At 62.8% G+C, this 24,974-nt stretch overlaps 1 protein-coding gene across 1 annotated transcript; it reads right to left on the minus strand.

The window, feature by feature from the left end:
• Positions 1–2,652, minus strand: DUSP9 (dual specificity phosphatase 9). The gene is made up of 3 exons (XM_060138166.1): positions 2,280–2,652; positions 583–1,032; positions 1–326 (listed from the first exon to the last, which is right to left on the minus strand). The coding sequence occupies exons 1-3, from the start codon at positions 2,650–2,652 to the stop codon at positions 1–3; spliced, it is 1,149 nt and encodes a 382-aa protein (XP_059994149.1).
• Between the last annotated feature and the right edge of the window lie 22,322 nt (positions 2,653–24,974).

A 24,974-nucleotide genomic window follows, 5' to 3' on the forward strand; every position in this document is an offset into this window, starting at 1 on the left:
CTATGTGGCGTCCAGCTCAAAGACGCCATCGCTGGTCGGCGTGGTGAAGAAGGAGGGCGGGTCGGAGGCGGCCGACTCCTGCCCCCCGCTGCCCCCATCCCGGGCGCGCCGCTCCTCCAGACGCAGGCTGCGCTCGAAGTCCAGCAGCTGCCCCATGAAGTTGAAGTTGGGCGAGATGTTGGACTTCTTCCGCTTGACCAGGTCGTAGGCGTCGTTGAGCGAGAGGTGGCGCTTCTGCATGAGGTAGGCCACGGTGACGGTGACGGAGCGGCTGACGCCGGCCAGGCAGTGAACGAGCACCCCGCAGTTCTGGGACAAGGCCTCGTCTAGGTGGGGGCAGAGGGGGGCCCGCGTGAGGTGCGGGTGGTGGCCTTCCGGGGGGTCCCTGGCAGTCCCCGCCCCATCCTCCGAGCTGGGGAGCTGCTCCAGTGGTGCCCGGCCCCCGCAGGGCCATCCCGGCTCGGGGCTCTGGGGAGGCAGCTGAGCCTGGAGGAGCCCAGGTGAGGGACAGGGAAGACGTGGGAGAGGCCAGCAGCCAGGGCCGGGGCTGGGGAGGGAGGGGGGAGTGCAGAGCGGCCTCACCAATGAACGCGATGGCCTCCGGAAAGAACTGGGACAAGTTCTGGCTCCAGTGGTCCGAGATGGGGATCTGCTTGTAGTGAAAGTCGCCGTTCTTCTCGAAGAGGTTAGGCAGGTTTGGGGTGACATTGAGGATGTAGCGGATGCCCAGCTTGGCCAAGCTCTCCACGTTGGCCGAATCCCGGGCACTGCCCAGGTAGAGGTTGGGCAGGATCTGGACCGGGAAGGATGGCAGCAGCCCTGCTGGGGGGGGCGTGGCACCCTCCGAATCCAGGCCACAGCTCATGGAGTCTCGGTCAGGCTCGGATTCCGCGTCGGAGCAGTCGGAGCCCAGGCACAGGCCACCGAGCCCCACCACTGGGCTGGGCACCGGAGCTGTGCTTGGGCCCCCACGGCTGTCAAGGCTGGTCTCACATAGGTGAGGGCACTCGGCCTGGAATCTGCTGAAGCCACCTGGGAGGGGACAAGGGGAGGATCCCGGGTAGCCGAGCGCCCTGGCTGGGGACAGGGACCCGACCCTGGACAATTCCGATGCCTGAGGGGGCTGGCAGATGTCTCCGAGAGGAACTCGAAAGCCAGCAGTCTGACCTACACTGGTCTCCCGTGTGGTGTGCTCGGCGCTGGTGGCTGCTCCGAACGGCAGGCGCCCGGCGGGGGCAGAGCCACCCGAAGAGGCCCTTACCCCCCGGGCCAGGCCAAGGCAGGCACGAGGGCTCGACAGAGTTTAGATGTACTGCCAGCCTTGGGGAGGACAGCGGCCATCAGGTAAAGGAGAGGAAAGGTTCAGATGTGAGTTCCCTGCCTGGGGGTCTCCTGACCCAGGTCGACCAGGAGCACCCCGAGGCCAGGGGCCGGGTCACAGCCGTGTCTGCGCTCTCCTCAGGGATGCGGTCGACCCCAAGGGGCAGAGAGCCTGGGAGAGAGTGCAGCGCTCCACCTGGATGGTCCCAAAGTCCCAAGAAGTGAACATCTCCATCTACAAACAACTACTATTTCCCTGGGGATGGCGGTGGGGGCCTGGAAATTTGACATTTTATGTATTTCTATGTCCCTGTGCATTCAGAATGGAGCAACAGACGACAGGCCAATGACCCTCCTGGATGGGGAGGTGGGGACAGCTGGCTCTGTAGGTTCATGGGAATCTCGTCCCTACCCTGGATCTCTGGGGGTGTTTGGCTTGGCAAGGAGCCAACATGCCTGTATCAGCCCATCTCCCCTCCACCCCCAAGCCCTGCCATGACCATGGCAGGCGGGGGAGGGGGAGCTCTCTGCCTCCTCCTGCCTTCACTGCTTCTCTCCCTCTCTCTTCCCCTCCCCCTTCCAGACCCTTTGCTGAGCGGGATTTGTCCTCTTGCGGCTCCAACCTCCTTCACCCATGGCTGAGCAGCTGGGGGAGGGGGTGATATGATGGGATGGGGGCTGGGAGCCCGAACTGGGCATTCCATTCTTGAGCATCCAGGGAGCCAGGTCAGGGCAGGTTCTCCCCATTTTCCAGACTCAGAAACTGGGGCTCCCAAGAGTGAAGGACTTCCCCAAGGTCATGCTCAGGGGAGGGAAACCTCACCTCCACTTTAGACAAAATGAGGCCGGGCTTGCCCAAGGTCAAATGAATCATGAATGTCCTCAGAAGGTGGGGCCCGGCCCTCCCTGGGCTGGGGTCCTCCCCGGGCTGGTGCCCGCGGGCCACCACCCGCACCTACCCTGTAGGTAGTAGGCCAGGTAGCCTTCTTCCCGCAGCTTCTGGAGCAGGGTGCCCAGCACCGACTCGGCCTCCCACTCCTCGGCCTCGGCCTCGGCCTCCCCGCGCCGGTGCCGGCCCCCGCCCTGGTCGTACAGGAGCACCGGGGCGGGCGGGGGCGGCTGCAGCGGCGGCCCAGGCAGGAGCGCGCGCACCGACAGGCTCCCCCGCCGCAGGCGGCGCAGCAGCAGCGCGGGCAGGGCCACGCTCAGCGCCCCGCCGATGCGCGCCGACTCGTACAGCTCGCGGCTGCGGCAGTCCAGGAGCAGCAGCCGCGGCCGCGGGGGCGACAGCTCCCGGCGCAGCCACAGGCACGAGCGGCCCAGACCCTCCATGGGCTCGCGGCTCCTGGCACGTCGGGCCCCGAGAGCTGCAGAGAGAGGGAAGGCGCGCGACGTGAGCTCGCGTCCTTCGCGCCCGGCCGCCAACGGGCGCTGGCCCGGGGGCCAAGACGGGAAGCCAGGCCCGGGTCCTGAAGGCGGGCGCCGAGGGTCCCGCAGGGACGCCCCTCTACTGCCTGATTTTCTTCTCGTACCCCTCGTACAGTAAGGATATGCAGAAAGGCGCCCCTTGCGCCCCAAGAAAAACGCCCCAGGCAGCCACTCGGCGTTGCTTCCCGTCCCAGGAAGGGAAGTGAGAGGTCCCCCAGAAGAGGAAGGCTGGGGGTCCAACGGCCCCTTCAAGAGCCGCCGTGGGTCCCTTCCTGGCCACTCCTGGGGGCCCAAGGCCGCAGCCATCTCCCCCCACACCCCCTTTCTGCGTCCGTCTCTCACTCTGCCTGCCCGCAGTCACTCCCCACGTTCGAGCTTCCGACTTGGGGGGCGTGTGCGCGTGAGAGGGGGTCCAGCCCGAGATCTCCCGCATGGCCAGGCGGGCCCGGGTAATAGAGGTGGTGCCGAGGTGCTGGACCTCGGCCGGCCGGACCTCTCGGAGCTGCCCTCCTCCCCCCGTAGAAAACAAAAGGAGAGAGACCTGGAGCGTGATCCCGCGGCGAGCGGCCGCGCGCGGACGTCCCAGCCACGGCCACCGCGGGACGAGGGGCGCCGTCCGCGGGCAGGGAGTCCCCGATCCCGGCCACCGGGAAGAGGGCGGGGCAGTGGAGCAGGCGCGCACGTGGAGGCCGAGTCCACTGCCGCCCGCGCACCGGCCGCTTGCTGGCAGTGGGACCCAGCTTCCACCTTGGAAGCTGCTGCCTTTGGACGTGGAGTTGCCGTTTGGAGGGGCGGGGCGGCGGGGGCGGGCTCAGGGGGGCAGCGAACCAACGGGTGCCCTCGACAGCAGTTGAGTGGGCCCTGCAAGTGGCGCGCTGAGCCGGGGCTTCCACCGAAGCGGGACTGGGCCAGGGCAGAGGCCAAGGGCAGGTCAGGGGCCCAGCAGGGGACCAGCTGCAGCTCCCCTGGCCGGCGCCAGTCAGGCCCCTGGAGGCAGGGGGAGGGGTGGGGACAGGAGCCCAGTGGCCCTGCCCCAGAGGCTGCCTCCAGCCCTACTCATTTGGGGTGACCACCGCGTGCCCTGACTGGACTTCAGTCTATGTAACAGGCCCCTCACAGCCACCGCCTTGGCTACCGTGGGATGCCGGTGAAATCGTGGAGGGGAGGGGGAAGCGGGACCAGAAACCCACTGCTGCCTCCTGGCCAGAACCCTGCCCAAGGCCAGCTGGAGGGCTGGGCAGGCAGAGGGCAGCTTCTGGGCACCACAGTGGCTTCCTTCGGACAGGCCAGGCCAACGGCCCCGGGAGCTCTGTGCTCTCAGCCCTGAAGTGGGGTGCTCTCTCTTACCACATTATTGATCCTGGGAGCCACCCCTGGCTCCTCGTTTTGTCAAGAGCCGAGTCATGTCCACTTAAATGTCTCTCACATCTGGACATTCCCCTCTGCCCCCTGCACCGGCCTGGGTCACCATCATAGCTTCCAAAGGCCTCTCCCTACCTCCAGGCCTGTGTGCCTCAACCCCCCTCAGCCCTGCCCTGCAGCAAAGGCCCACGGTGTCCTCCATACCTTCCACGGACACAGGATGGCGAACAGGCAGGACACACCGGGCCGCTGCTTGCACAGCACTCCCAGGCCTGCAGGACAGGTCAGTAATAAACCGAGGGGCCGAACAGGATAATACCAGGTGTGATAAGTGCTGAGACAATGAAACGAGGTGGGGGAGGTTTCTGAAAAGTCTGGTCTGTGTCCCTTCTCTGCTTCAAGCCCATCTAAAGCAAACAGCAGAGTTGAAGGAAAATGTACAGCAGATAAGATAAAGCTCATACAGCTTAATCAAAAGGTTGAGACTCCTATAGATAAATGGGCGAAGGAAGCAGAAAAGACCGCACGAAGGAGGAAATGCGATCGGCCCAAGGCGTTTGGGGGAAGGTTCAACCTCAGTCGTGGAAGGAAAGTAAATTTAAAAAAAAAAGGTAACAACGACAGAAAACAAGGTAACACTTCCCACCTGTCACATTAGTGAAATGTTCTCAAAATGAGAGCTCCCGGTGCTGGCAGGGGTGCTGTGAAACTGGCCTGCTGCTCCATTGCTGGTTGCTAGAGGGTTCTCTGTTGGTGTGGCCCTTGTGGGAATTAACTTGGTACTATGCTTCCACAGCTGGGAAGAACACCACACCCTCTGGCCACTTTTGGGAATCCACCCCAAGGAACTAAGTAAAAGAAGGCAGAGCTGTGCACACAGGATGAGCACCACAAGACAGTAACTAAGGAGCGAGGGTGCAAAGCCACTGGAGGGCCACTCTCTGGGACGGCTCAGTCCAGTGTGACTGCCGAAGACTCCTCTCACGGACCACAAAGTAAGAGGAGAAAACGTGGGAGGTAATGCTGGGGAGAGGGCAGCTTACAGAGAGCCACGGACCACAAAGTAAGAGGAGAAAACGTGGGAGGTAATGCTGGGGAGAGGGCAGCTTACAGAGAGCCACGGACCACAAAGTAAGAGGAGAAAACGTGGGAGGTAATGCTGGGGAGAGGGCAGCTTACAGAGAGCCAGTCGCCTCGAAGGGGCCTCCAGTCGCCCCCTTCCTCCCTCCCTCCTTCCCTCCCTCCCTTCCGGGCCCAGTGCGCCACCAGCCTGGGACATGTCTAGGTCTCTGGGCTGAGTCCCACCACATGCATCCAGGGGCCTCAGGCAGCTGGGCTGGGTCCCCTTGCCCCTAGTCCCGGCCTCCTCTGCAGCCTGTCCTGATTCTGTTCCTTCTTCAGCCATCCCCCCTCCCCACAAGGTTTCTGTCTCCCTCCTCTGTGCTCCAGGGCTCAGTTCCCCGAGGTTGCCAGCTGGGCCGGAGCGGAGTGGGGGGCATTTCCTTTCCCTCACATCCTAGCTCCCACAGACAGAGGTTGGCTGCCACCTGCCCATGGGCCCCAAGCCTGGGGGCTCCCTCCAGGCCTGCCGCAGCTGTGGGCAGGAGCCTGGGGTGGGCAGGGGCTGAAGGCACTAAGGGGCTCTGCAACATGCCAGCCTGGGGTGTCTGGCTTGGCAGAGTCGTGGGCAGTGGGGGTGGCAGCACCCGACAGGGAGGTGGAGAGATACGTGTCCCCACCCGCCCTGTCCTGAGGGCTCAGCGTGGTTGGAGAGACGGTCGCCAACCCCCTGGAGGTAGGAGCTCCTGAGGTGCCTAGCCCTGCTTTCTGGAGAGGGCTCCCTGGGGGAGGTGACCGGAGCCGGGCTGGGAAGCTGAGGATGAGAAGGGAGGCAACTTCTGCAAGGGTGAGGGGAGAGGGAACTAGGCTCCAAGAAACCCTAACCCCCGCCCCGGGCTGGGGTTCTGCGGGGCCTGCGCCTCGCGACGCCCGAGGAGGGGCTCCCCTGAGCCTCGCTCCGGACCCCTGCCGGCCAGCCCTCCCTCCGGGAGAGAGCGCTCAGGAGGGGGATTCAATCTCGAAAGTGAGCGCTCGCTGCCCGGCGCCAGCAGCGCCCGCTGCGCCAGCAGCAGGACAGACTGGAACCTGTTGCCACCTCCGCACTGCAGGGCTGAACGCAGCCAAGCCCCCCTCCCCCGACCCTCGCCCGGCCCGCCCGCGCTCGGGCCCCCGCAGCGCCGGCCCCGCCCCGCACCCGCTCCCCGGGCGCGCCGGGCAGGGGGAGGCAGCGCCGCGCGCCGGGGCCTCGGCAGGCCCCCTCCGGCGGGCGGAGCCAGGCCGCGCGCTTCCCGTAGGGTGGGCGCTGCGCCCGCCGCCCCAGCTCCCGCCGGGCGCCCCCGGCCCCCCGCCCGGCCCAGCCAGTGCCCCTCGGAGGCCGCGGAAACGCCGCTGCCCGTAGGCCTCGCGCGCGCCGCGTGCGCCTTCTGGTCCCTGGAGCCTCCCGAGAGCGGCGCCCCGCCTCCCCTCCATCCCCCCCTCCCCCCGCCTCCCCGAAACACACGGTTCCCGCCGGGCCGAGTGGCAGAATTTCGGCTGTCGCGGCCGGGTCACATGGCCAGGGGCAGAACTCCCAGCGACAGCGTTCCTGCCAAATCCACTGTCTTTTCCACCAAATCCACTTTCCGCTGGGGATGGCTTTCTGCTTTTCCCGGTCGGTCTCCTCGCGGGACTGGGAGTTCCTCCAAGGCAGGAGCGGGTGTGTGCCCGGCCCCAAGCTGGCCCCAGCCCCCAGTGAAGGGCCTGGCACGCGGCGCTCACGGAAGAAATGCTCGTTAACAAAAGAAGGCATGAATGAATGAAACCAATTGTTGCGTGAGGGAGCCCAGGAGGGTACCACTCCTGCTTGTTTCCTCAGCGGGTCACACACTCGCCCCCAACAGACACGCACAAGCACACGTTGCGCACACGGCCCTCCCCCCACCGCACAGGCAGACGGGCACACGCGGCACTCCGACTCATGCCCCCAGGAAACCCACCTACTACGTGCGTCCCAGCAACTGGGGCCCCTTTGGTCCCAGCTGGGCCGCCTCCATTTCAGTGCCTGCCTCTCCCTTCCTCTTCCCCGCCCCCTCCCCCCATCTAAGTATGGTACCTTGCACCCCAAGTGCCTTCCTTATCTCTTAGGGAAGAGGCCAAGCCAGTCGCTGGGGAGCCTCAAGGTCTGTTTAGGGAGGCACCTGGGGGTCTCAGGATGGTGAGCTGCTGCTGCGAAGGCGAGCCAGAGGCGCCCGGCAGAGATGCCACCAAACGCTGCAGCCTCTAGCGCCCGCGTGCCAGGTGTTGGGGAGTGGTGGTGGGAGGGACTCGGGATGTGCTGGGGGATGTTGAGGGCTATTTGCGATGGGGGCGGGGCAGGGTGCTGGAGAGCATGAATCCAGCAGGTGTGCATACATGTTGGGGTGTATGGGAGTGCGTGCTGGGGATGCTAGAGGTGTGTGCCTGGGGAGCGGGCCTGGCTTCAGGGAGTGGGGAGGGTCGGCCTCTGGGGTGGGGGTTAGTGTTGGGGTTTGTTCAGGGCTGGGCGGATTGCAGTGTCTCTGGGCTGGGAACGTGGGTGGGGTGTCTGTAATGAGCATATGGGGAGTTGGAGATGGTGGGGCACGGTGAGGAGAGCTATGTTAGTGCAGACATCGCAGGGATGTGTTTGGCATGTGTGTGTGTGTGTGTGTGTGTGTGTGTGTGTGTGTGAGTGTGAACGCGCGCGCGCGCTCGCGCGCCTGGGTGTGTACTGAGGCGTGGCAGCGTCTGGGATGGGTGCTGGCCTGAGTTGGGGACAGTAGTGGATGGTGACTTAGCGGCTGCTGGTGTGTGCACTGCAGGGACCTGGGTCCGCGGTGCATGGTTTGTGCACGCGCCTGTGTCAGGGGGTGTGCGTGGCCATGGACACGGGAGGTGCACGGGCGGGATGTGCACGGGGGGTGTGCGGTGGTAGCACTGAGTGGATCTCCCAGGGGCGCGTGCCTGGGTCTCCAGGGGCGCGTGCGTTGGCCCTGTGGGGTGCGCTCTGGCAAGACTTTGGGGGTGCAGGGTGGAGGAGCGCACGTCGGGGGGCGGCCAGGCAGGGTGGGGGTGGGGTGGGTGCCCGGGCGCCGCGTGCTCCGCTCACCTCCGCTCACCTCCGTTCCGCTCGGCTTCCTGCGCCGGCTCCGCGCGTCGCGGCCGGGAAGTTTCCGAAGCCCGGGCGGCGGGAAGCGCCACAGCCTCTGCCGCCGAGCGCCACCGGAGCCTCGGGCGGCGGCCTCGCTTGGAGCCGAGGGGCCGCCGCCGCCGCCGCTGCGGAGGGAAACTCCAAATCCCGCCTCCGCCGCCGCCTCCTCCTCTCCCGTCGCCGTCTTCTCCGCCCCCTGCCCAGGAGGGGCAATGTCGCCGGCGGCGCGCAGGGAGGGAGCGGGGAGGGGCCGCGGCCTGCCCGGCGTCTCCCTCCACCTCCCCCGCCCGCCTTCCTCCCACCTGCAAGCCTCTGCCCGCTCTGCCCAATGTGGCCCCTCTCCGGGATGTCCCCGGCCCCCAACGGCCCCGCTGCCTGGGGTCTCCGAGCTTGGGGTGCCGGAGTGGGGTGGGGGGCCCTGACCTAGGTAGGGCCTGGGCTGGGAGACGGCTGGCACCCCTGCTACCCTCAAGAGAAGCGAAGGGACCCATCGAGGACCAGGCGCATCTTGGCCCCCAGAGCCACCTCCTGCCGCCACAGGGGATAGGGCATAAGGTCCAGCTGACGGCACTGCAAGTGTCCCCAACCACCGGTGCCCCTGGCACTACCTTCTCCCTTTTTCATGCATCGGATTCCGGCTAATGGTCATAGCATTTGGGCTTCAGTGCCTGGAAGGGGTGGAGGCTGGACATTGGGGGTGGGGCTGGGAGGGGGTGCTGTCATCAGGCCCGGTTTGCTTTCCTCCGGACCCAAGGCCACCAGGACCTCATTTGGTCCTTATACCAGTCTGGGAGTCGGAGGAGACCTTTCCCATGCTATAAGTAGGGAAACCGAGGCAGTGGTTTCCTGGCGATCACACAGGAGTGCAGGGACAGGGCCCGAGCGGGCTCAAGGCCGGGAGAGCATGGGGAAGAAGGTAGGCAGAGCCGGGATGCCAGCCGCCCCACGGATGAGGGGCGGCCGAGGGAGGCCAGGCTTCCTGGCTAGTGTCTGCAGCAGCCTTGAATTCCCCTGAGTCAGCTCCCCTGGAAAAGAGAGGAGAGGGGCCGCTTTGTTTCCTAATCCGTACATTTGGGGAAAGGCGCAGACCTCATGATCTCCAAGGGCCCTGCTAAGCTTTGCTGCAGTTTCTCTCCAGGTTGTGGGAGCTTGGCATGCCCACCCTGCCCTTTGCCCCTTTCGGGCCTCAGCAGGTGCCCACCCTTACAACCCTCCCCCTGCTCGAGCCCCTGGGCCTTTCTGGGCTGCACCCGCTGGCAGGTGCATCTGACAGGCAGGCCTAAGGTGCCCTGGGCTGGGCTGACCTTTCACCTCCTCTTCAGCATCAGGGCCCCAGGGTCCAGCGTGGAACTGAACTGCCAAAACCACACCGCATGAGCGAGCAAACGAAGCTGTGTGTGGGCCGTGCCGCTCGACGCCGTGCTTCTGTGGCGCTCCGCGGTGCTAGCTGTCCTCAAGTCAGGGGGCCTTTGCCGTTTATCAATAGGACCATTTTATCTGTCAAAACGGGAAAATACATGGAAACCGAAAAAGATGGGGCTGGCTTCCCTGGCGAGCCTCCCATTTGCGGAAGACATACGACAGCCGTGTCGTGGCCCTGGGCACTCAGTTGGCCCCCTGCAAAGGCTTGGTGAGCTGACTCACAGAGGAGTATCCGGAAAGGTTGAATAACCAGCCCCCCGCCCCCCACAATCCTGCACTTTAGTGACTCAGGGCTGAACGGCTGGAGGAGGAACATTTGGATTGAATGATGCTGCCCCCCCACCCCTGCAAAGCTCCTACCCCAGCCCTCCCACAGGGCCTCTGCTCTCCAGGCAACAAGACCCACCCAGCTCTGGGAGAGAAGACCAACACAAACGGCCAGGCCAGTCCTGGGAGCTCCCAAGGCACGGGTCTGCTCCGCCTCGGGAAACGGGGTCTCCCTCCTCGTCCCCAGGGACTTGTCTTAGGTAGCCAGGCCTGACCTGTTCCCTCTTGAGGAATAAAAAGGAGAATCTTCTCGAAGAGCGCTCGACTGAGAGGCCAACCGTGTTGGAATCGAGGTTGTTCTGAAGACGCAGCTGGGCCTCCGTCCCCGAAGCAGCCAAGCCCACGTGCTCAGATGCTGTTGCTCCTAACAGAAATCTCCAGCCCTCACCCTCTCCTCTGTGGCCCTGCCCCCTCGCCCACCAGAACCTCCACCGGCAGGAGGCTGGGCCGTGCTCCGAATGTGCCGGGGGTGTGCCACTGCGGGCCTTGGGCTGAAGGCGGCCATAGCTGCACAGGTGCAGCTGTTCTCCGGTCCGATTCTGGGTCCCTTTCCAGGCAGCTGGAGCTTTGAGGAGAGGCGCATCCCACCTGGTCCTTGCGTGGAGACCCTGCTCCCCATGGGCACTGGCATTTGGGTGCACACACACGTGAGGCGTTATTTCTGGGCAACCATGGGGTCCCACTGAGAGCGATATCCGCCGCTGAATCCGCGTGCTGCCGTCGTCCCTCCACCACTGGGTAACAGGCCTCACTCTGCCCCTCCTCCGTCAGAGGCACTTTAGCCAGCATCCTTTAGACGCATCTCACTACCAGTTGCCTTGCCTTCAGGAACACGTTCTAGGCCCTGTTCCGGAGCCCCACCTGCCTGCAGCAGCCCCTGACAGAACCGCATCCGGACATTTGAAACCAAGTGGCCCAGTGGTTGCTCTCAGATCGGCACTTGCAGCCCAGGTGAAAGGGTGAGGGTGAGGGCCCGGAGGGAGCTGAGGGGAGAGGAGGGGGCAGGGCCGAGAGGCAGCTTGTGTCGTGCAGCAGCGATTGATTTCCGAGGGTCCGGGACCTCGGGAGCCATTAACAGCCCCATTCCGGGAGGGCTCAGGTTCAGGTTCAATAACCTGGTTATAAACCCCCTCCGGCCAGCTGCGCGGGCTCCCTCTCCTTGCCTTGTCCTCCCGAGAAGCAGTGCGCGTGTCTGGATATACATTACAGATGATATAATCCTTTTACCAGGAGAGAGCCAGACACCCACGCCCATTGGCTGGACAGGCAAAGGGAGGCGAGAGGGAAGAGGCGGGAGGGCGGTGGAAGGGGAGGAGAGAGAGGGCCGAACGGGGCCAGGAGAGGGGAGCCACCACGGCTGGAAGGATAGGCCAGGAGGTCGGGAGCCAACGGCTCCCGGGCCTCTGTGAGTGGCCCGCCCAGCTCCCTGGCCACGTCTCTCCGTTCCCCCACCAGGAGTGTGCTTCCTGAGTCAAGCCATCTCGCCACAGGAAGGGATGCGTGAACCAGGCAGTGCGGCCAGACCAAGGCGGGGCTCACTCCAGCTCCCTGGCCCGGGCTCAGTTGTCTTTGGGGGGTGGGGAGGGGGTCCTGGGGATGCAGAGGGTCTTTCTCGTCTCCGTCCTCAGGGGTCGCCTCCCTGTATGACAGACTGAGTGCCTTGCTTCCCGCTCCGCCTTGCAGCACCGCAAGGCCCAGCCTGGGCCCCGCTGGCTCCTGGCGCGCAGACCAAGGCCTAACACCAGGCTGGCTGGGTCACTGCTCCTCTGGGGTCAGGGCCACTGAACACCTCTCTGCACCTCTCCTCCCACTGCAGGAGCTTTCCACCCTCTGGCCTGGTCTGGGAGCACTTGTGCAGGCCCAGCTCTGGGCCCCGGAAGCCCTAGTCAGCCCCTGACAGTGACTGGGCTAAGGGAAGACAGGAGGGAGACAAGGCCCAGGGCGGGGACTCGCCCGTGGCCCGATGGCGGTGGCGGCGGCGGCGGTGAAGCTGCAGGACGCAGGAACCGCTGTCCAGGGCAGGCGGCCGCGGCAGAGCAGGCACTGTGGGTGGGCCCCCAGGGCCCAGGCCAGCTCACGGAGCCACTTGGCCGCTGGCAGGGAGACTCGGGTGGCGCCCCGCCACGTGAAGCCACACAGCCAACTTGCTGCCCTTTGGAGCCCTGCTGTCGCCGAGGGACCCTTAAATAATGAAAACAGTAGCTCCTGGTTACCGTGCCAGGAACAAGGGCCAGGAGCCTTCTGTATGAGGAAACCGAGGCACAGAGAGACGAGGCGGAGGACTCCAGCCTCCAGAGCGAGCACTGCCTCTGCTGTCGGGGCTCGGGTCCAGGTTGCTCTCTCTCGTAGGTTTGGGGGTGGCAGGAGCAGGGCCAGCGACCCAGCCAGAGCAAGGAAGGACAGAGCTCCCAGTTGCAGAGGGGCCCTGGGGAGCCGTCCACACAGGCCGAGGTGGAGCCCCAGGCTGTGGCCCCAGGTGCGCCCCGGCCCAGGTGAGGACTCCTCTTCCGTCACTGTCCCTTAGCCTCAACGCTGTCTCCATGCAGCGCCCCCTCACTGCCCCCTCCCAACGTTCACGCTTGAGAGGCGTTCCACAAGGAAGGCGCAGGATACTTCTGCCAAGTCTGTGGGGATTTTCCCCCTCTAAGTTTAGAGAGTAGCTATTACCCCTCAGTACCTGCTTCCCACAGAGAGGAGAGCACCTCCAGGCAGAGAGACGGGGAGAAGAGGGAGGGGAAGGCCAGGGCCCGGTGGCAGCAGAGCCAGAGGGATTGGTCTCCGCCCCGAGACGCCGCACGCAGGAAGGGGACAGCCACAGACCTGCAGTTGGAGCCGGGCCCCTTGGCCGGAGGCTGTGGGGAGTCGGGAGCTCCTTGCAGGGGTCCTCAGAGCTGTCTCCCTCCGTCACCATGTGCCTGGGCATTGTGGCGGGTCCCTTCTCCTGTCGGGCCTCGCCTGGTACCTAGCAGGTGTTTAGCGCTCAGTACCTGCCAGCTGGGTGCCCCCTCCCCCTGCCAGCGCCATTCCATTATCACGGAGAGAAAAGGCAGGACCTGGGGTGGGGGGCACAGAGGGTCACGGTTCAGTATGAGTCACTCCGGGGTCCCATTTGTCTCTGCCGTTAGAAACCTGGAGCAGTGGCCTGAGGCTGGCTTTCTAGCAGTGGCAGCCTCTCTTCACTGCACCTCCACTTTGGGGACGTCTGTTGGGGCTGGCGTGGGCGGGGACCAGGAGGGTAACGCAGAGCCCAATGTGTCAACCTGCAAGGCTTGGCTACTGGGACCTGGCCAGAGCCACAGGGACTGTGACCGTGACATCGGCCTCCCCATGGCACCCCTGACCTGAGCTGCCTGTTCTCTGCAGCCCCAGAGGAGAAAGGGGGGATCAAAGATGGAGTCCCCAAGTCTATAAGCGTTCCCAGTCATCAGAACGGAGTCACCAAGGCCCAGATGCAAACGTCCTGTGCTCCGGCTCTCAGTGATGGCCCCATTCTCCACGGCAACAGGGAGACAAGTGTCCAGAAGCTGTCTTCATCTTCAGGAAGGGGCACTTGGGGCGCTCGGAACGCTGTCTCCTTCTTAGCCTCACGGCTCCCATCACCGTGTCCTCTCCACCACCACTGGCCCCTGTCCTTTCAGCACCACCCTGGCCTCTGCCCAAGTCCCTGAGCAGCTCTCAAAAGTCCTTCCATGGGGGCTCCCCTGGTGGCGCAGTGGTTAAGAATCTGCCTGCCAATGCAGGGGACATGGGTTCGAGCCCTGGTCCGGGAAGATCCCACATGCCGTGGAGCAACGAAGCCCGTGCGCCACAACTACTGAGCCTGCGCTCTAGAGCCTGTGAGCCACAACTGCTGAGTCCACGTGACACAACTACTGAGCCTGCACGCTAGAGCCCGTGAGCCACAACTACTGAGCCCATGTGACACAACTACTGAGCCTGTGCTCTAGAGCCCGTTAGCCACAACTGCTGAGCCCACATGCCACAACTACTGAAGCCCGCACGCCTAGAGCCTGTGCTCTGCAACAAGAGAAGCCACTGCAATGAGAAGCCCACGCACCGCAAGGAAGAGTAGCCCCCGCTAGCCCCAACTAGAGAAAGCCCGCGCGCAGCAACGAAGACCCAACGTAGCCAAAAAAAAAAAAAAAAAAGTCCTTCCATGATATTTTGTAACAACCTATAAGGGAAAAGAATCTGAAAAAGAATATATATATAACTGAATCACTGTGCTGTACACGTGAAACTAACACAACTAGTAAATCAACTGCACTTCAATAAAATGAATGAATGAATAAATAAATGCTTTTTTAAAAAATGTATTTATTTTAATTAATTTATTTATTTTTGGCTGTGTTGGGTCTTCGTTGTGGTGCATGGGCTTCTCACTGTGGTGGCTTCTCTTGTTGCAGAGCACGGGCTCTAGGTGCATGGGCTTCAGTAGTTGCGGCACATGGGCTCAGGAGTTGTGGCTCGTGGGCTCTAGAGCACAGGCTCAGTAGTTGTGGTGCACGGGCTTAGTTGCTCCGCGGCATGTGGGATCTTCCCGGACCAGGGCTCGAACCCGTGTCCCCTGCATTGGCAGGGGGATTCTTAACCCCTGGGCCACCAGGGAAGTCCCTAAATGCTTTGTTAAATTAAAAAAAAAGATCTGTGGCAAATAACACGAAATGTCAAAAAAAAAAATCCTTCCACGACGCTTTGTGCCTTCAGAGCGGAGACACCGCTGCGTGCTCTCCCACACCCTCTCCCGGAGCCCAAGGCCTCTTGGCATCACCTGCCTCACAAGGTGGTGGCTTCTAGATGTGACTAGTCCACCTTCCTGTCAAACTGTCAAAAGCCTTCAAGGCTCTTCCTCTCAGCCGCCCCACCTCTCACTCCCTGGGTTCGGATCCACTCCTGGGGCCTTGGGTCTGGGTGGCCCATTCGAACCCCTGCTTCTCAGTGCTTCTCTGGTGACCCCGGCCCCTTCTCCACTCGGTACCCTGCTTTCCACCTGTCGAATCCCTTACTTGCACCTGGCTACCTTCCTTCCCACGATCCTCAGTGGACAGTCCCAAGCTCCATCGGTCTCCTGGAGCCCAGCTGAGGCCTCACCCTCCCAGCGGGTGCCTTTGCCACCCAAGTGACCAAGCACGTTCCGGCCCGTCAGGGGAGAGCTCCCTGGACTTCCTGCCCTTCCTGAGTCAAAGCCACCAACAGCTGTAGTCCCGGGCCCCTGGCGTCCAGGCTCAGAGGAGGTGGGGTCCTCTTCCCTCCCAGGTCAGCCTGCTGTCCCATGCCCTCAGCTGCTGCCCCGGATGCCGCCGGCCGAGGTGCCCTCTTGTCTTGCTGTCCCTCAGACCCTGGAAACCCTCCCCTCTCTGCCTTCCCGGTTTCCTTCCCACCACTCTGGCCGTTTCTCTCAAGTGTGTCTCAGGCTCTGAGGTCCTCCTGTCCCTCTGTGTGTCCCCGGATGACCTCGGCTCCTTTCCTGGGTGACGACTGTGACGTCAGTGTCTCCACTGCCACTGGGATGACCCATGGCCCTCAGGTGCAGTGTGTGCCACAGGGAAACTCACTGTCTCCCCTCAGCTGCCCACATCCTGGCCTCGGGGGTGGCACCCAGTTCACCTTTCTCTCCACCACCCCTTTGCGTTGCTGGTTTCTGCTGAGTTTCCCTCCTGTCCCTGGCCAGGCCCTGCCCCCTCTTCACTGTCCGCAGCCTCAGGGCTCCGTCCTCCCCTCGTCCCCCACATGGTGGACGTGGTGATTGTCCTAAAGATGGCCCCAAGTGACCCTGAGGACAAAGTGTAAGCACTTCAGCCGCTCGCACGGTCCTGTGTGAGCAGCTCCTGCCGCCTCCCAGCCCCTCTCTCCCAGGACACCCCTCCGGCCCCATCGCACTGCTGGCAGTCGCCAGAATGTACCAGCTGTCTCGTGCCCATTTGCCTTGTTCAAGATAAGCTCCCACCCTGAGGCTCCGGCACACACATTTTCCGGGGCCACTCTCAGTCCGCCATGGCCGGCCCCCACCCCCAATTCACGTCAGCTCACGTGCAAGATAAATCCCGCCACGCTGCCGTCCTCTAAAGTCTTCACCTGCCACGCCGCCGCCACTTACCGTCACAGCCCACCATCAGCCTGGTGAGGTCACACCCTCTTTCTTCCCTTCGCTGGGACCACCTGGCACGGGTGGGCTGTGTACTCCCAGGCCTGGACCACTGCAGCTCTTGGACGGGAAGCCATCTCTTTGGGTTGACAGAACATTTGGAGGACAGGGACCATGTTGCGTTGGTGTCTCTGTCCAATGCTTACCACCTAGCCTGGCTCTGGGATGGGGCTCCAGTAATGTGTCTAGACCCCAGGAGCAAACAGATCCAAGAGCCTGGCTAGAATTGCCAGACAGCCCAGGATCGCCAGACCCTCCTGATTAAGAGGCGGGAGAACAAAGCGGGCAACCAAGGGAGGGGCAGGGAGACGCAGGCGTCACTGCCGGCCATCTCCGTCCCGGCCGCGGGGGACCTCAGAGCGCGGGGCCTTGGTCCTCGTGCTGGGCTTTGGAGTCACCTCTCTGGCCGGCCCGGAACGAAGGTGGATGCCACCGGGCCGCTGCGAGCACTTCTTCCCCACTGGCCTGGGAACGTCCTCAGCCCCCCGGACCACGGGACGCTGGTAATCCCGGCACGCCCGCGTCCCGACACAAACCCCAGACCGGGGAGCGGTGGTGGCCTCCCTGCCGAACGTCTGTGCACACGATCACTGGGCACGATGGTGGCCACCGCGCAGGGAGGGCCCTTCTCCGCGAAAGGACCAGCCCCCGACCGCAAGCGCTGGGCGCCCTGGGCGGCGGCGGTGCGCAGCGTGGGGAGGGCCAGGCGCCCGCTTCCCCGCCGTGAGCGGGCCTCCACCTGCCACGCCAGGCCCGGGGGAACCTTCCCTGGCACCCCCTCCCCACTTCTGGGCCTCAGCTCTGTTCCTCCTGGAAGAAGCTGGGCAAAGCGTCCCATCTTGGTTTGGAGCCAGGGGCCTGGGAGGGAGGCACGTGGCCCGGGGCCGGGCGGTCCGGTCCCCTCGGTGCTGGGTTCCCGAGTGCTGCCCTGCGAGCGGGCGGCCCTGCCGCCGAGGGAGGCTCCCGCCTGATGTGGCCCAGTGCCCGCAGCAGGCCCGGAGGGAGGGGCTGGGACGCAGGCGCCGGCCATCCTGGGCGCCCCCCAGCCCACCTGATCCCTCCCTCCTGGGCCCCTGGCTGCACGGCCCGCAGCGCCACGGCCGGTGGCCGGGCTCTTTCTCGCGGACACCTCTGTCCCGGGGAGCGGAGCGGAGCGAGAGTCCCTCCGACCCTGCCATCCATCCGTGCGGCCAGAGGGCTGCTGCCCGGGACCCCTGCCCTGGCGGCCCCCAGAGGGGCCCACGTGGCTGCGCCTGCGGGTGGCACGGGGGCAGCACTTCCATCGCGTTGCACGTGGCGGCAGGCCCGCCCCCCATCTTATCCCCCATCGTCCCCCACCCCCTTCCTGGCTCTCAGCCTCACTGGGCATCTGGTCGTGAGCAGGCCAGGGAGGGGGTGCGGGGCACTAGGAAGGAGAGGGTTTGGGACCCAGCGGAGGGGCCGGCCTGGGTCCCTGATGGGCTGTGGCATGGGGCACACTGAGGGAGTCACTCAGGCCCTGTGTGTTGTCGCTGGGGCGTTGCCTCCGCACGACCTGCACCCACCCGAAGCTGCTTCTCGGCTCGGGCAGACAGCTCGGAGCACATCCCTCAGGTGTCAGCCTCCTGCCCTCATGCGTTGCAGGGCTTCCCTGTTTGTCGTCTCCTTCTGTGCCTGGCCGCTGGCGAGCCCAGCAACGCTGAGGATGTCTCTGGGCTCCTACTCGCCTGGCATCGCGCCTGGGCACCACAGGCACTCCACCGACGTCTCCTGAGTGAACGGTGTTGAGTCAGGGCAGCTGTGTAACCCCGCATGGACCTTCCAGGCACCGCACTCTGTTAGGGCACAGAGAGGACAGGGCCCTGGCCAGCCTCTGGGAGACCCCTGCCCATGTGTGGGACTCCAGGCACATCCTGGCGCCCCCTCCCTGCCAGGGGTTGCCCTTCACTTTTGGCATATGCGTCGCGCAGCCTCCAAACAGGGACTGTGAATTCCTGGGGCTGAGCTTGGCTGACTGCCTCGATTCCTTCTGTGTGCTCGGATGTACCCCACAGCCTGCAGGCCCCGTCAGAGAGCCCCCCAGCCTTCTCTCCCACTGCCCCTCACCTGCCCACCCAGCCCTCAGAGGGCCGAGTGGGTGCCTTCCGAGGACAGGGCCGGCCATGCCTGCCCCACTCCGAGGAGCTGGCTGGGCATACGCTGAAGAGGAAAGGCGGGCAGGGCGGGAGGGGGACGAGCTGCCATGTCACCCCGTTGGCATCCCTGGGACACCTCTGCTGCAGGTTCCGTGACCAGTCAGCCACAGGCCTTGGTTACTGCGGAAACCAGAGCCTCGTGTGAGTTCTCGTCATCAAGGGATGAGGGACGGGGCGCCCATGAGGCTGCACGGAATCCCGCTGGACGGCCCCAGAGATGTGCACCCGGAGCCTGGCTCCCTGCGTCGGTGCTGGAACTTGCTCCCTCAGCAGTGCTACGGCAGTGCAGATCCAGGCCTGGGGTAGCCACGTGGTGTCCACATGTGAATGTGCACGAGCCTTCACGTGGCACAAATTCACCTCTCCAGCCATCCAGGCACATGGGCAGGGAGTCTGCCAAGGTTGAAGCCACGTGCACATGCACACACGCATACATAGCCAATTAGGATTTAACTGGACCAATAAGGTGTAGCCAACAAAACACAATAATCAAAAAGACCGAACTATTCTAATGCAAGGTTAGTGTAGACCTGGTTATGGGATCGATTGCCTTCCCCCCCGCCACCCACTCACATGTTGAAGTCCTAACGTCCCTGTACTTGTGAATGTGACCTTATTTGGAAATAGGGCCATTGTGGATGTAATTAAGATGAGGTCATACCGGAGGGGGTGAGCCTCTAATTCACTGTGACTGGTGTCCTTATGAAAAGGGGCCATTCATTTACTTATAGGCCATGCTGCGCAGCATGCGGGATCTTAGCTCCCCGACCAGAGATTGAACCCGCAACCCCTGCAGTGGAAGCGCGGGGTCTTAAGCCCCGGACCGCCAGGGGAATCCCAAAAGGGGACATTTAGACACAGACACACACAGAATGCCACATGAAGATGGAGGCAGACCTGTAAAACCAAGGACATCAAAGGTCACCCGGCAGAAGTCAGGGACGGCCCCCGGAGCAGACCTTTCCCCAGTGCCTTCAGAAGGAGCAGGACCCTGCGGACAACTTGATCCAGGACTTCTGGCCTCTAGAGCTGTGACACAATAAAGGTCTGTTATTTTAAGCCACTAGTTTGTGCTACTTGGTTATGGCGGCTCTCTCATCTGTTGTATCATTTAAAGCTAAAATATCCCTACGAGGTAGAGAGTCTTAGCATTTCACAGATGAAGCGACTGAGACTCGGAGCATTTGAATGACTTTCTCAGAGTAATTTGGTCAGTTTGAAGCAGACCCGGGGCTCAGTGCAACTCATCTGGTTTAAAATCTATATCCAGTGAAACATAAGGCACTAAAGTCTCCCAGCTTCCTGCTATAGTCAGGTTTTTAATTTTATTTTAAAGGGTATATTTCTGAAGCTTTGGGTCTGACAGATATTGTTGATTGAATGAGTCGAGGCAAATTGTCCATCCACACTCCTTCTTTTTGGGGTGCACTGCACGGCTTATGGGATCTTAGTTCCCCGACCAGGGATCGAACCCGGTCCCCCTGCAGTGGAAGTGCGGAGTGTTAACCACTGGAGCGCCAGGGAAGTCCCCTTAGTTTATTCTTGATTAATGGCATTCCTTTAAACCCTGCTCTAAATTATAGCTTTTCCTAAATATGCATCCCAACCTAGTAATTGATAATTAGTTATGTTAGCTAAGAGCTTATCTTTAGGAAGGAAGCATAATTTAGTTGGCATCTAACAAATCTCTGTGGAATGAATGAACGAACCAATTTGATTGGTTTCCGGGGGTAATCTAGGTCTGGTAGTAGTTACTGAGATGGCAGCTGAGAACCCAGGAGGAAGTGGACTGCCTTCAACTGGTGGCCAGCAAAATCCACAGATTGCGGAGGACCAAGGGAAAGCTCTGTAGAGGGTGGGCACTGGAGCTGAGTCTTTTTTTTGTTTTTTAATAAATTTATTTATTTATTTATTTATGGCCACATCGGGTCTTCGTTGCTGCACGGGGGCTTTCTCTAGTTACAGCGAGCGGGGGCTACTCTTCATTACGGTGTGCGGGCTTCTCATCGCGGGGGCTTCTCTTGTTGCGGAGCATGGGCTCTAGAGCACAGGCTCAGTAGTTGTGGCACTTGGGTTCAGTAGTTGTGGCTCGTGGGCTCTAGAGCGCAGGCTCAGTAGTTGTGGCGCACGGGCTTAGTTGCTCCACAGCATGTGGGATCTTCCCTGACCAGGGATCGAACCCGTGTCCCCTGTACTGGCAGGCGGATTATTAAGCACTGCGCCACCAGGGAAGCCCCTGGAGCTGAGTCTTGAAGTAGGACTTCACCAGGTGGGGCAGGGAAGAATGTGGTACCATGCGGACACAGCATGGGTGAGAGCGTGGAGTCGTGAAAATGCTTCACCTCCTCAGGGACCCAGAAAGACTCCCTGTGGCACGTATGCATGTCTGTCTATTTGGGGTAAAAATGAAGCTGGAGAACTGGACGTGCACAACCACACGGCTGCCTCATCAGGGGAGGGGGCTATGGGGAGGCCAATGGCCAAAGCTGCCCGCTTTATTCAAGATCCCAAGGGTGCTTCCCGGTTGCCAGCTTGTCTCCCAGAGCCCCTGGGACACACACACACACACAGCTCTTGGCCTCCGCTGAGTGGAAAGCAGCCATGGTTGCCCTTGGGGGCGCCCCTTGTAGCTAGCTGCCTCCGGCAGAGCCTTCCCTTTCCCCCTCCTACACCAGTTCCTGGCTCTCTGTACCCTCCCAGTGGTGGGTGAGGGGAGGCTGGGCGAGGCAGGGCAGGCCCAGCAGGTCTGGTCTTGATGGAGTGGGAAAGGGTGGGCCTACTGGAGGAGGGACGGAGGGAGGGAGGGAGGGAGGGAGGCTTCCACCGACCCACAGCAGTGCCTGCTGAGTCCTCACCTGGGAAGCTCACCTCTGGGGCCAGCCACCTTCCCGGGCCAAAAGGAAGGTGACCACTGGACAGACCCCTTGATGTGCTACTCTTCCAAGATCTGGCTGTGCAGAGAGCCCCGGGGCTGCAGGGTCCAGCCTCCTGGCTGGCCTGCCCAGGGGAGCCAATGATTTTCACCCGTATGTGCAAGGCAAAGGCAGGTGTGTGTGCGTGCGTGTGTGTGTGAACCTGCACTCGGCCCCCTCAGAGGACTGCTGGAGGGGAAAGGGCCAGAGCCTTTCAGAACCCCCAAACAGCCTGTATGTGTACTAAAGGGAGTGGGCCCTGGGGACACCACGGCCATCGCCCAGCCTCCAGGCAGGAGGCCTGTGTGTACGCTCGTGGGCCAGTCTGGAAGGAAGAGAGGTGGACAGGCCAGGAAGATATCCAGTAGGAAGAAGCGATTGCACCTGGAGCTGCGTCAGACATGGTGGCTGGGCGGTTGGGCCCACGGATCTGAGGCTTGGTGGCAGGCCCGGGCCAGGCACAGCCGGTCGCGGACAGTGGGGGGAGCGCCCCAGGCTCGGTGCACCTGGCCCCCTTCCTGCCCGCCCCTCGAGGCTCCGGCTCCGGTCACACCTGACCTTTGCCCTGAGCTGACGCACATTCTCTCTCTTCTGGTTATGACCTGTTTCCCCTTGACTCTCCCTCCTTGTGAGGGCAAACGCCTGGGGCGATTTCTGTCTGGGCCGCTCCCATCCCAGGACCCTGCTTTCCACGTGCAGCCCTGGTAGACACCTCCCACTCTCACTGGCTTTGACCTGGTCCCACCCATGGGGCACCAGGGGCTGATTTGTGAACTCAGAGTTCCTGGGCACCCCCCACTCGGCAGCCGGAGCCCAGCATAGGGCACCCCTGCGGGCCAGCCCCCTGCCCTGGCTGGCAAAGGCATGGGTCGAAGTTCCCAGGGGGTGCCGTCCCTGCCCGTAGCGGGTGAGGCCACCTCTCTCAGAGGCCACAAGAAGGGGAGGCGGACGGAGCAGAGGTGGAGAAGGACAGCCCTGCATCCACGGACTCTCGGCAGTACCCCCACTCTCCTACCGCCCAGCCCACGTGGCACCGACGGTCACTTCCTGCCCTCTGCAAAGGCGGCCCACGGCCTCCTTGCTCCTGCCTCTCACTGCTGGCTCGGACTCTCCCTCCTTCCCAAGGGGCTGGCTCACTTCCCACTGATGGCTTGGCTTCACCCAGAACCCTTTCTCTAGGTTCCTTCCCCACTGGGGTCCCGGGGACCTGCCCCCAGGAGGAAGCTACGTCTGGTGCAGCCAGTGCCCCAAGCGCCCGCACCCCCATGCCTCAACTACCTGGACTGCCTGTGCTGGGCCAGCCTCAGACACGGGGAGGAGGTGGGGGAGAGTGCCAGCCGGGGGGCCAGGGGCAGCCTCCCCCTGCCCCCTCCCTGCCTCGGCTCCTTGTCAGCCTGCCCCCTCCCTCCTTCGGGACCGCCGGCCTGTTGGGCCATGGCCCCTTGGCGTGTGGCCTCCATGCCTGGTGAGCGTTAGCTCAGAGGCCAGTGGCGTGGCAGGTGGGGAAGAGACCTGGATCCGGGGCAGTGAGCGCCTGGCACAGGGCTTTGGTGGGAGTGATGGGCCCCTTCATTCACTGAAAACCTAGTGACGCACCTCTGACGTGTCGCGTGCTGTGCTAGGTGCTGGTGGAAAGGGGAACAAAGCTGAGTGACTGTTGTTAAGGCGCTGACATTCAAGCAGGGCAGCCGGATGGTTACTCGGGTGAAAGGCGCGTTTCCCAAAGCTCAGGGTGTACCTGTGGCAGGTCCCCTCTGGTGACCGGTGGGCCCTGGGTGCAATGGCCCAGTAGCCGTGAAGGGAGGGGACTGGGCTCAGGCTGGCATGCCGCCCCCTGGAGTCCCCGTCCCTGCGGGGGAACCTCTGGGGCTCTCCCCTCCTTTTGCCTCTGGTTGAATGAACATTCTGTCTCGCTTGGGTACGACGTTCACTCCTGCCTGCAGTGCCGTCCCCAGGTCTCCACAGTCTCCCCGTCTTGACACGTAAACCCAAGGATGCCTCGGAGAACCGGCCTGTCGGGCTGTCCTGGGTCTCTACTGCTCCCCCCGCCCCCCGTCAAGGCCAGAGACCATGGAGCTAAAACTGCAGACGGACAGATAGATGGGCCATCAGGCCTGCAGGGAGGAAGGTCATTGCTGAAAGAAAGGCAAGGGCGGAGGCCAGTGGGTTTGGTGACACGGAGGGCCTTGGCCAGAGCAGTGTCAGAAGAGGGGTGGGTGGCCCCTGAATGGGCAGAAGCCTTGGAGCAAAGGGGTGGTGGCTGCAGGCGTGCCTCGGTGCTGACTCCCAGTCACCCAGCCTCGTGGTCGTGGGAGCGTACGGGGTGCCGCGCTGGGTCCAGGACCCTCGCTGCTCGAAGGCCGCCGGCCCTGCCCCTTGCTTGGGAGTAGCGCCCCGAGTGAAGCCCTGCTGGGCTTGCCGGGGCCAGCAGCCCTCACGCCCCGGTGCTGTCTCCCCCAGAGGAGTGTACTGGGGCTGCCCTCGCAGTACGACGGGGTCCTGACCTTCCTTCTATTTCTCTTCCGTCACTTGTGAGGACCCTTGCCGTTGGATGTGGGCCCGCCCTCGTAACCCAGAATGATCTCCTCTCCAGAGCCTTAACTTTATTCCATCTGCAGAGACCCTTTGTCCTAATAAGGGCGCATTCACAGGGGCCAGGATGAGGACCTATCTTTTGGGGGCTACTATTCACCCCGCCACACCCATGGTGCGTCGCACTCTCGAGCACCCAACTTCTGAGGCCAACGGCTTGTGGTGTTCCTGGGTGGCCCCAGCCAGGCCGGAGGGCAGGGGCCTCAGTGAGGCTGTGTCGTGCTCTGTGGTGGGCTGTCACCTTGCCACCGTCCAGCACGTAGCCAGATGGGAGTTCAGCCCCCAGAGGGGCCTGGTGTGTCTGCAGCTGGGCACGTGCACAGTTTGCTGTCTGAGCGGTCTCAGCGTGTGACTGAGAGGAGGCCGGTGGGGAGGGGCCCGGTGCCCCGCGGAGGGGCTGGCCTCACATGGGAACAAGGACAGGCCATCTGGAGGGACGGGAGGGAGCGAAGGGCAGGGTGGGTCACGGAGATGGCCAGGGTGGGGGAAGAGCAGGCCTTCTGGAAGAGAGGCCAGCTACATCTTGAGAACCTTCTCGTAGGCTTCCCGCCGTCCTGCCCCCAAACCTTTGCTCACGAGGTCGCCCGACCCCGAGGCCCTGCGCCCTTGCACCCCGCCTGCTTCGGGGCTTCTCTGCAGGACGAGGGTTCTGCCCGCCACCCCCCACTCCAATCCCACCAGCCTTGAAAATTATGCGGCCACGTAAATGCCATTCACAGTTAAGGCAAGCAAGCCATGGTTACTTTTCTTCTCTGCACAGCATTTTGTTTTCCCAGGAGTTAATAATTGTCCTCTGGCTGACTGTTTGCTTAGCTTCCCATGCACTTATCACTAATTCAACCCTAGACTCGTCCTGGTGTGTAAATGTTCTCTCAAGACGTTCAAACACACCACGCATTCAAGTGATTTCATCTTAAAGAAAATCTCTTGCAGCACAGCACCCCGGGTTTCCCTTTGCTGTCTCCTGGGAAGCCCCCCATGTTGCAGCCCTCAGTTTACGGTCAATTCCCCCCACCTTCCTTTTTTTTTTTTTTTTAAATAACAAGCACGTGTTTATGTACTGCTTGTGTAAAGTTTAAAAAATA

The sequence above is a fragment of the Lagenorhynchus albirostris genome, chromosome X, assembly GCF_949774975.1.
Source record: "Lagenorhynchus albirostris chromosome X, mLagAlb1.1, whole genome shotgun sequence".
In the NCBI taxonomy this organism is placed as follows: domain Eukaryota; kingdom Metazoa; phylum Chordata; class Mammalia; order Artiodactyla; family Delphinidae; genus Lagenorhynchus; species Lagenorhynchus albirostris.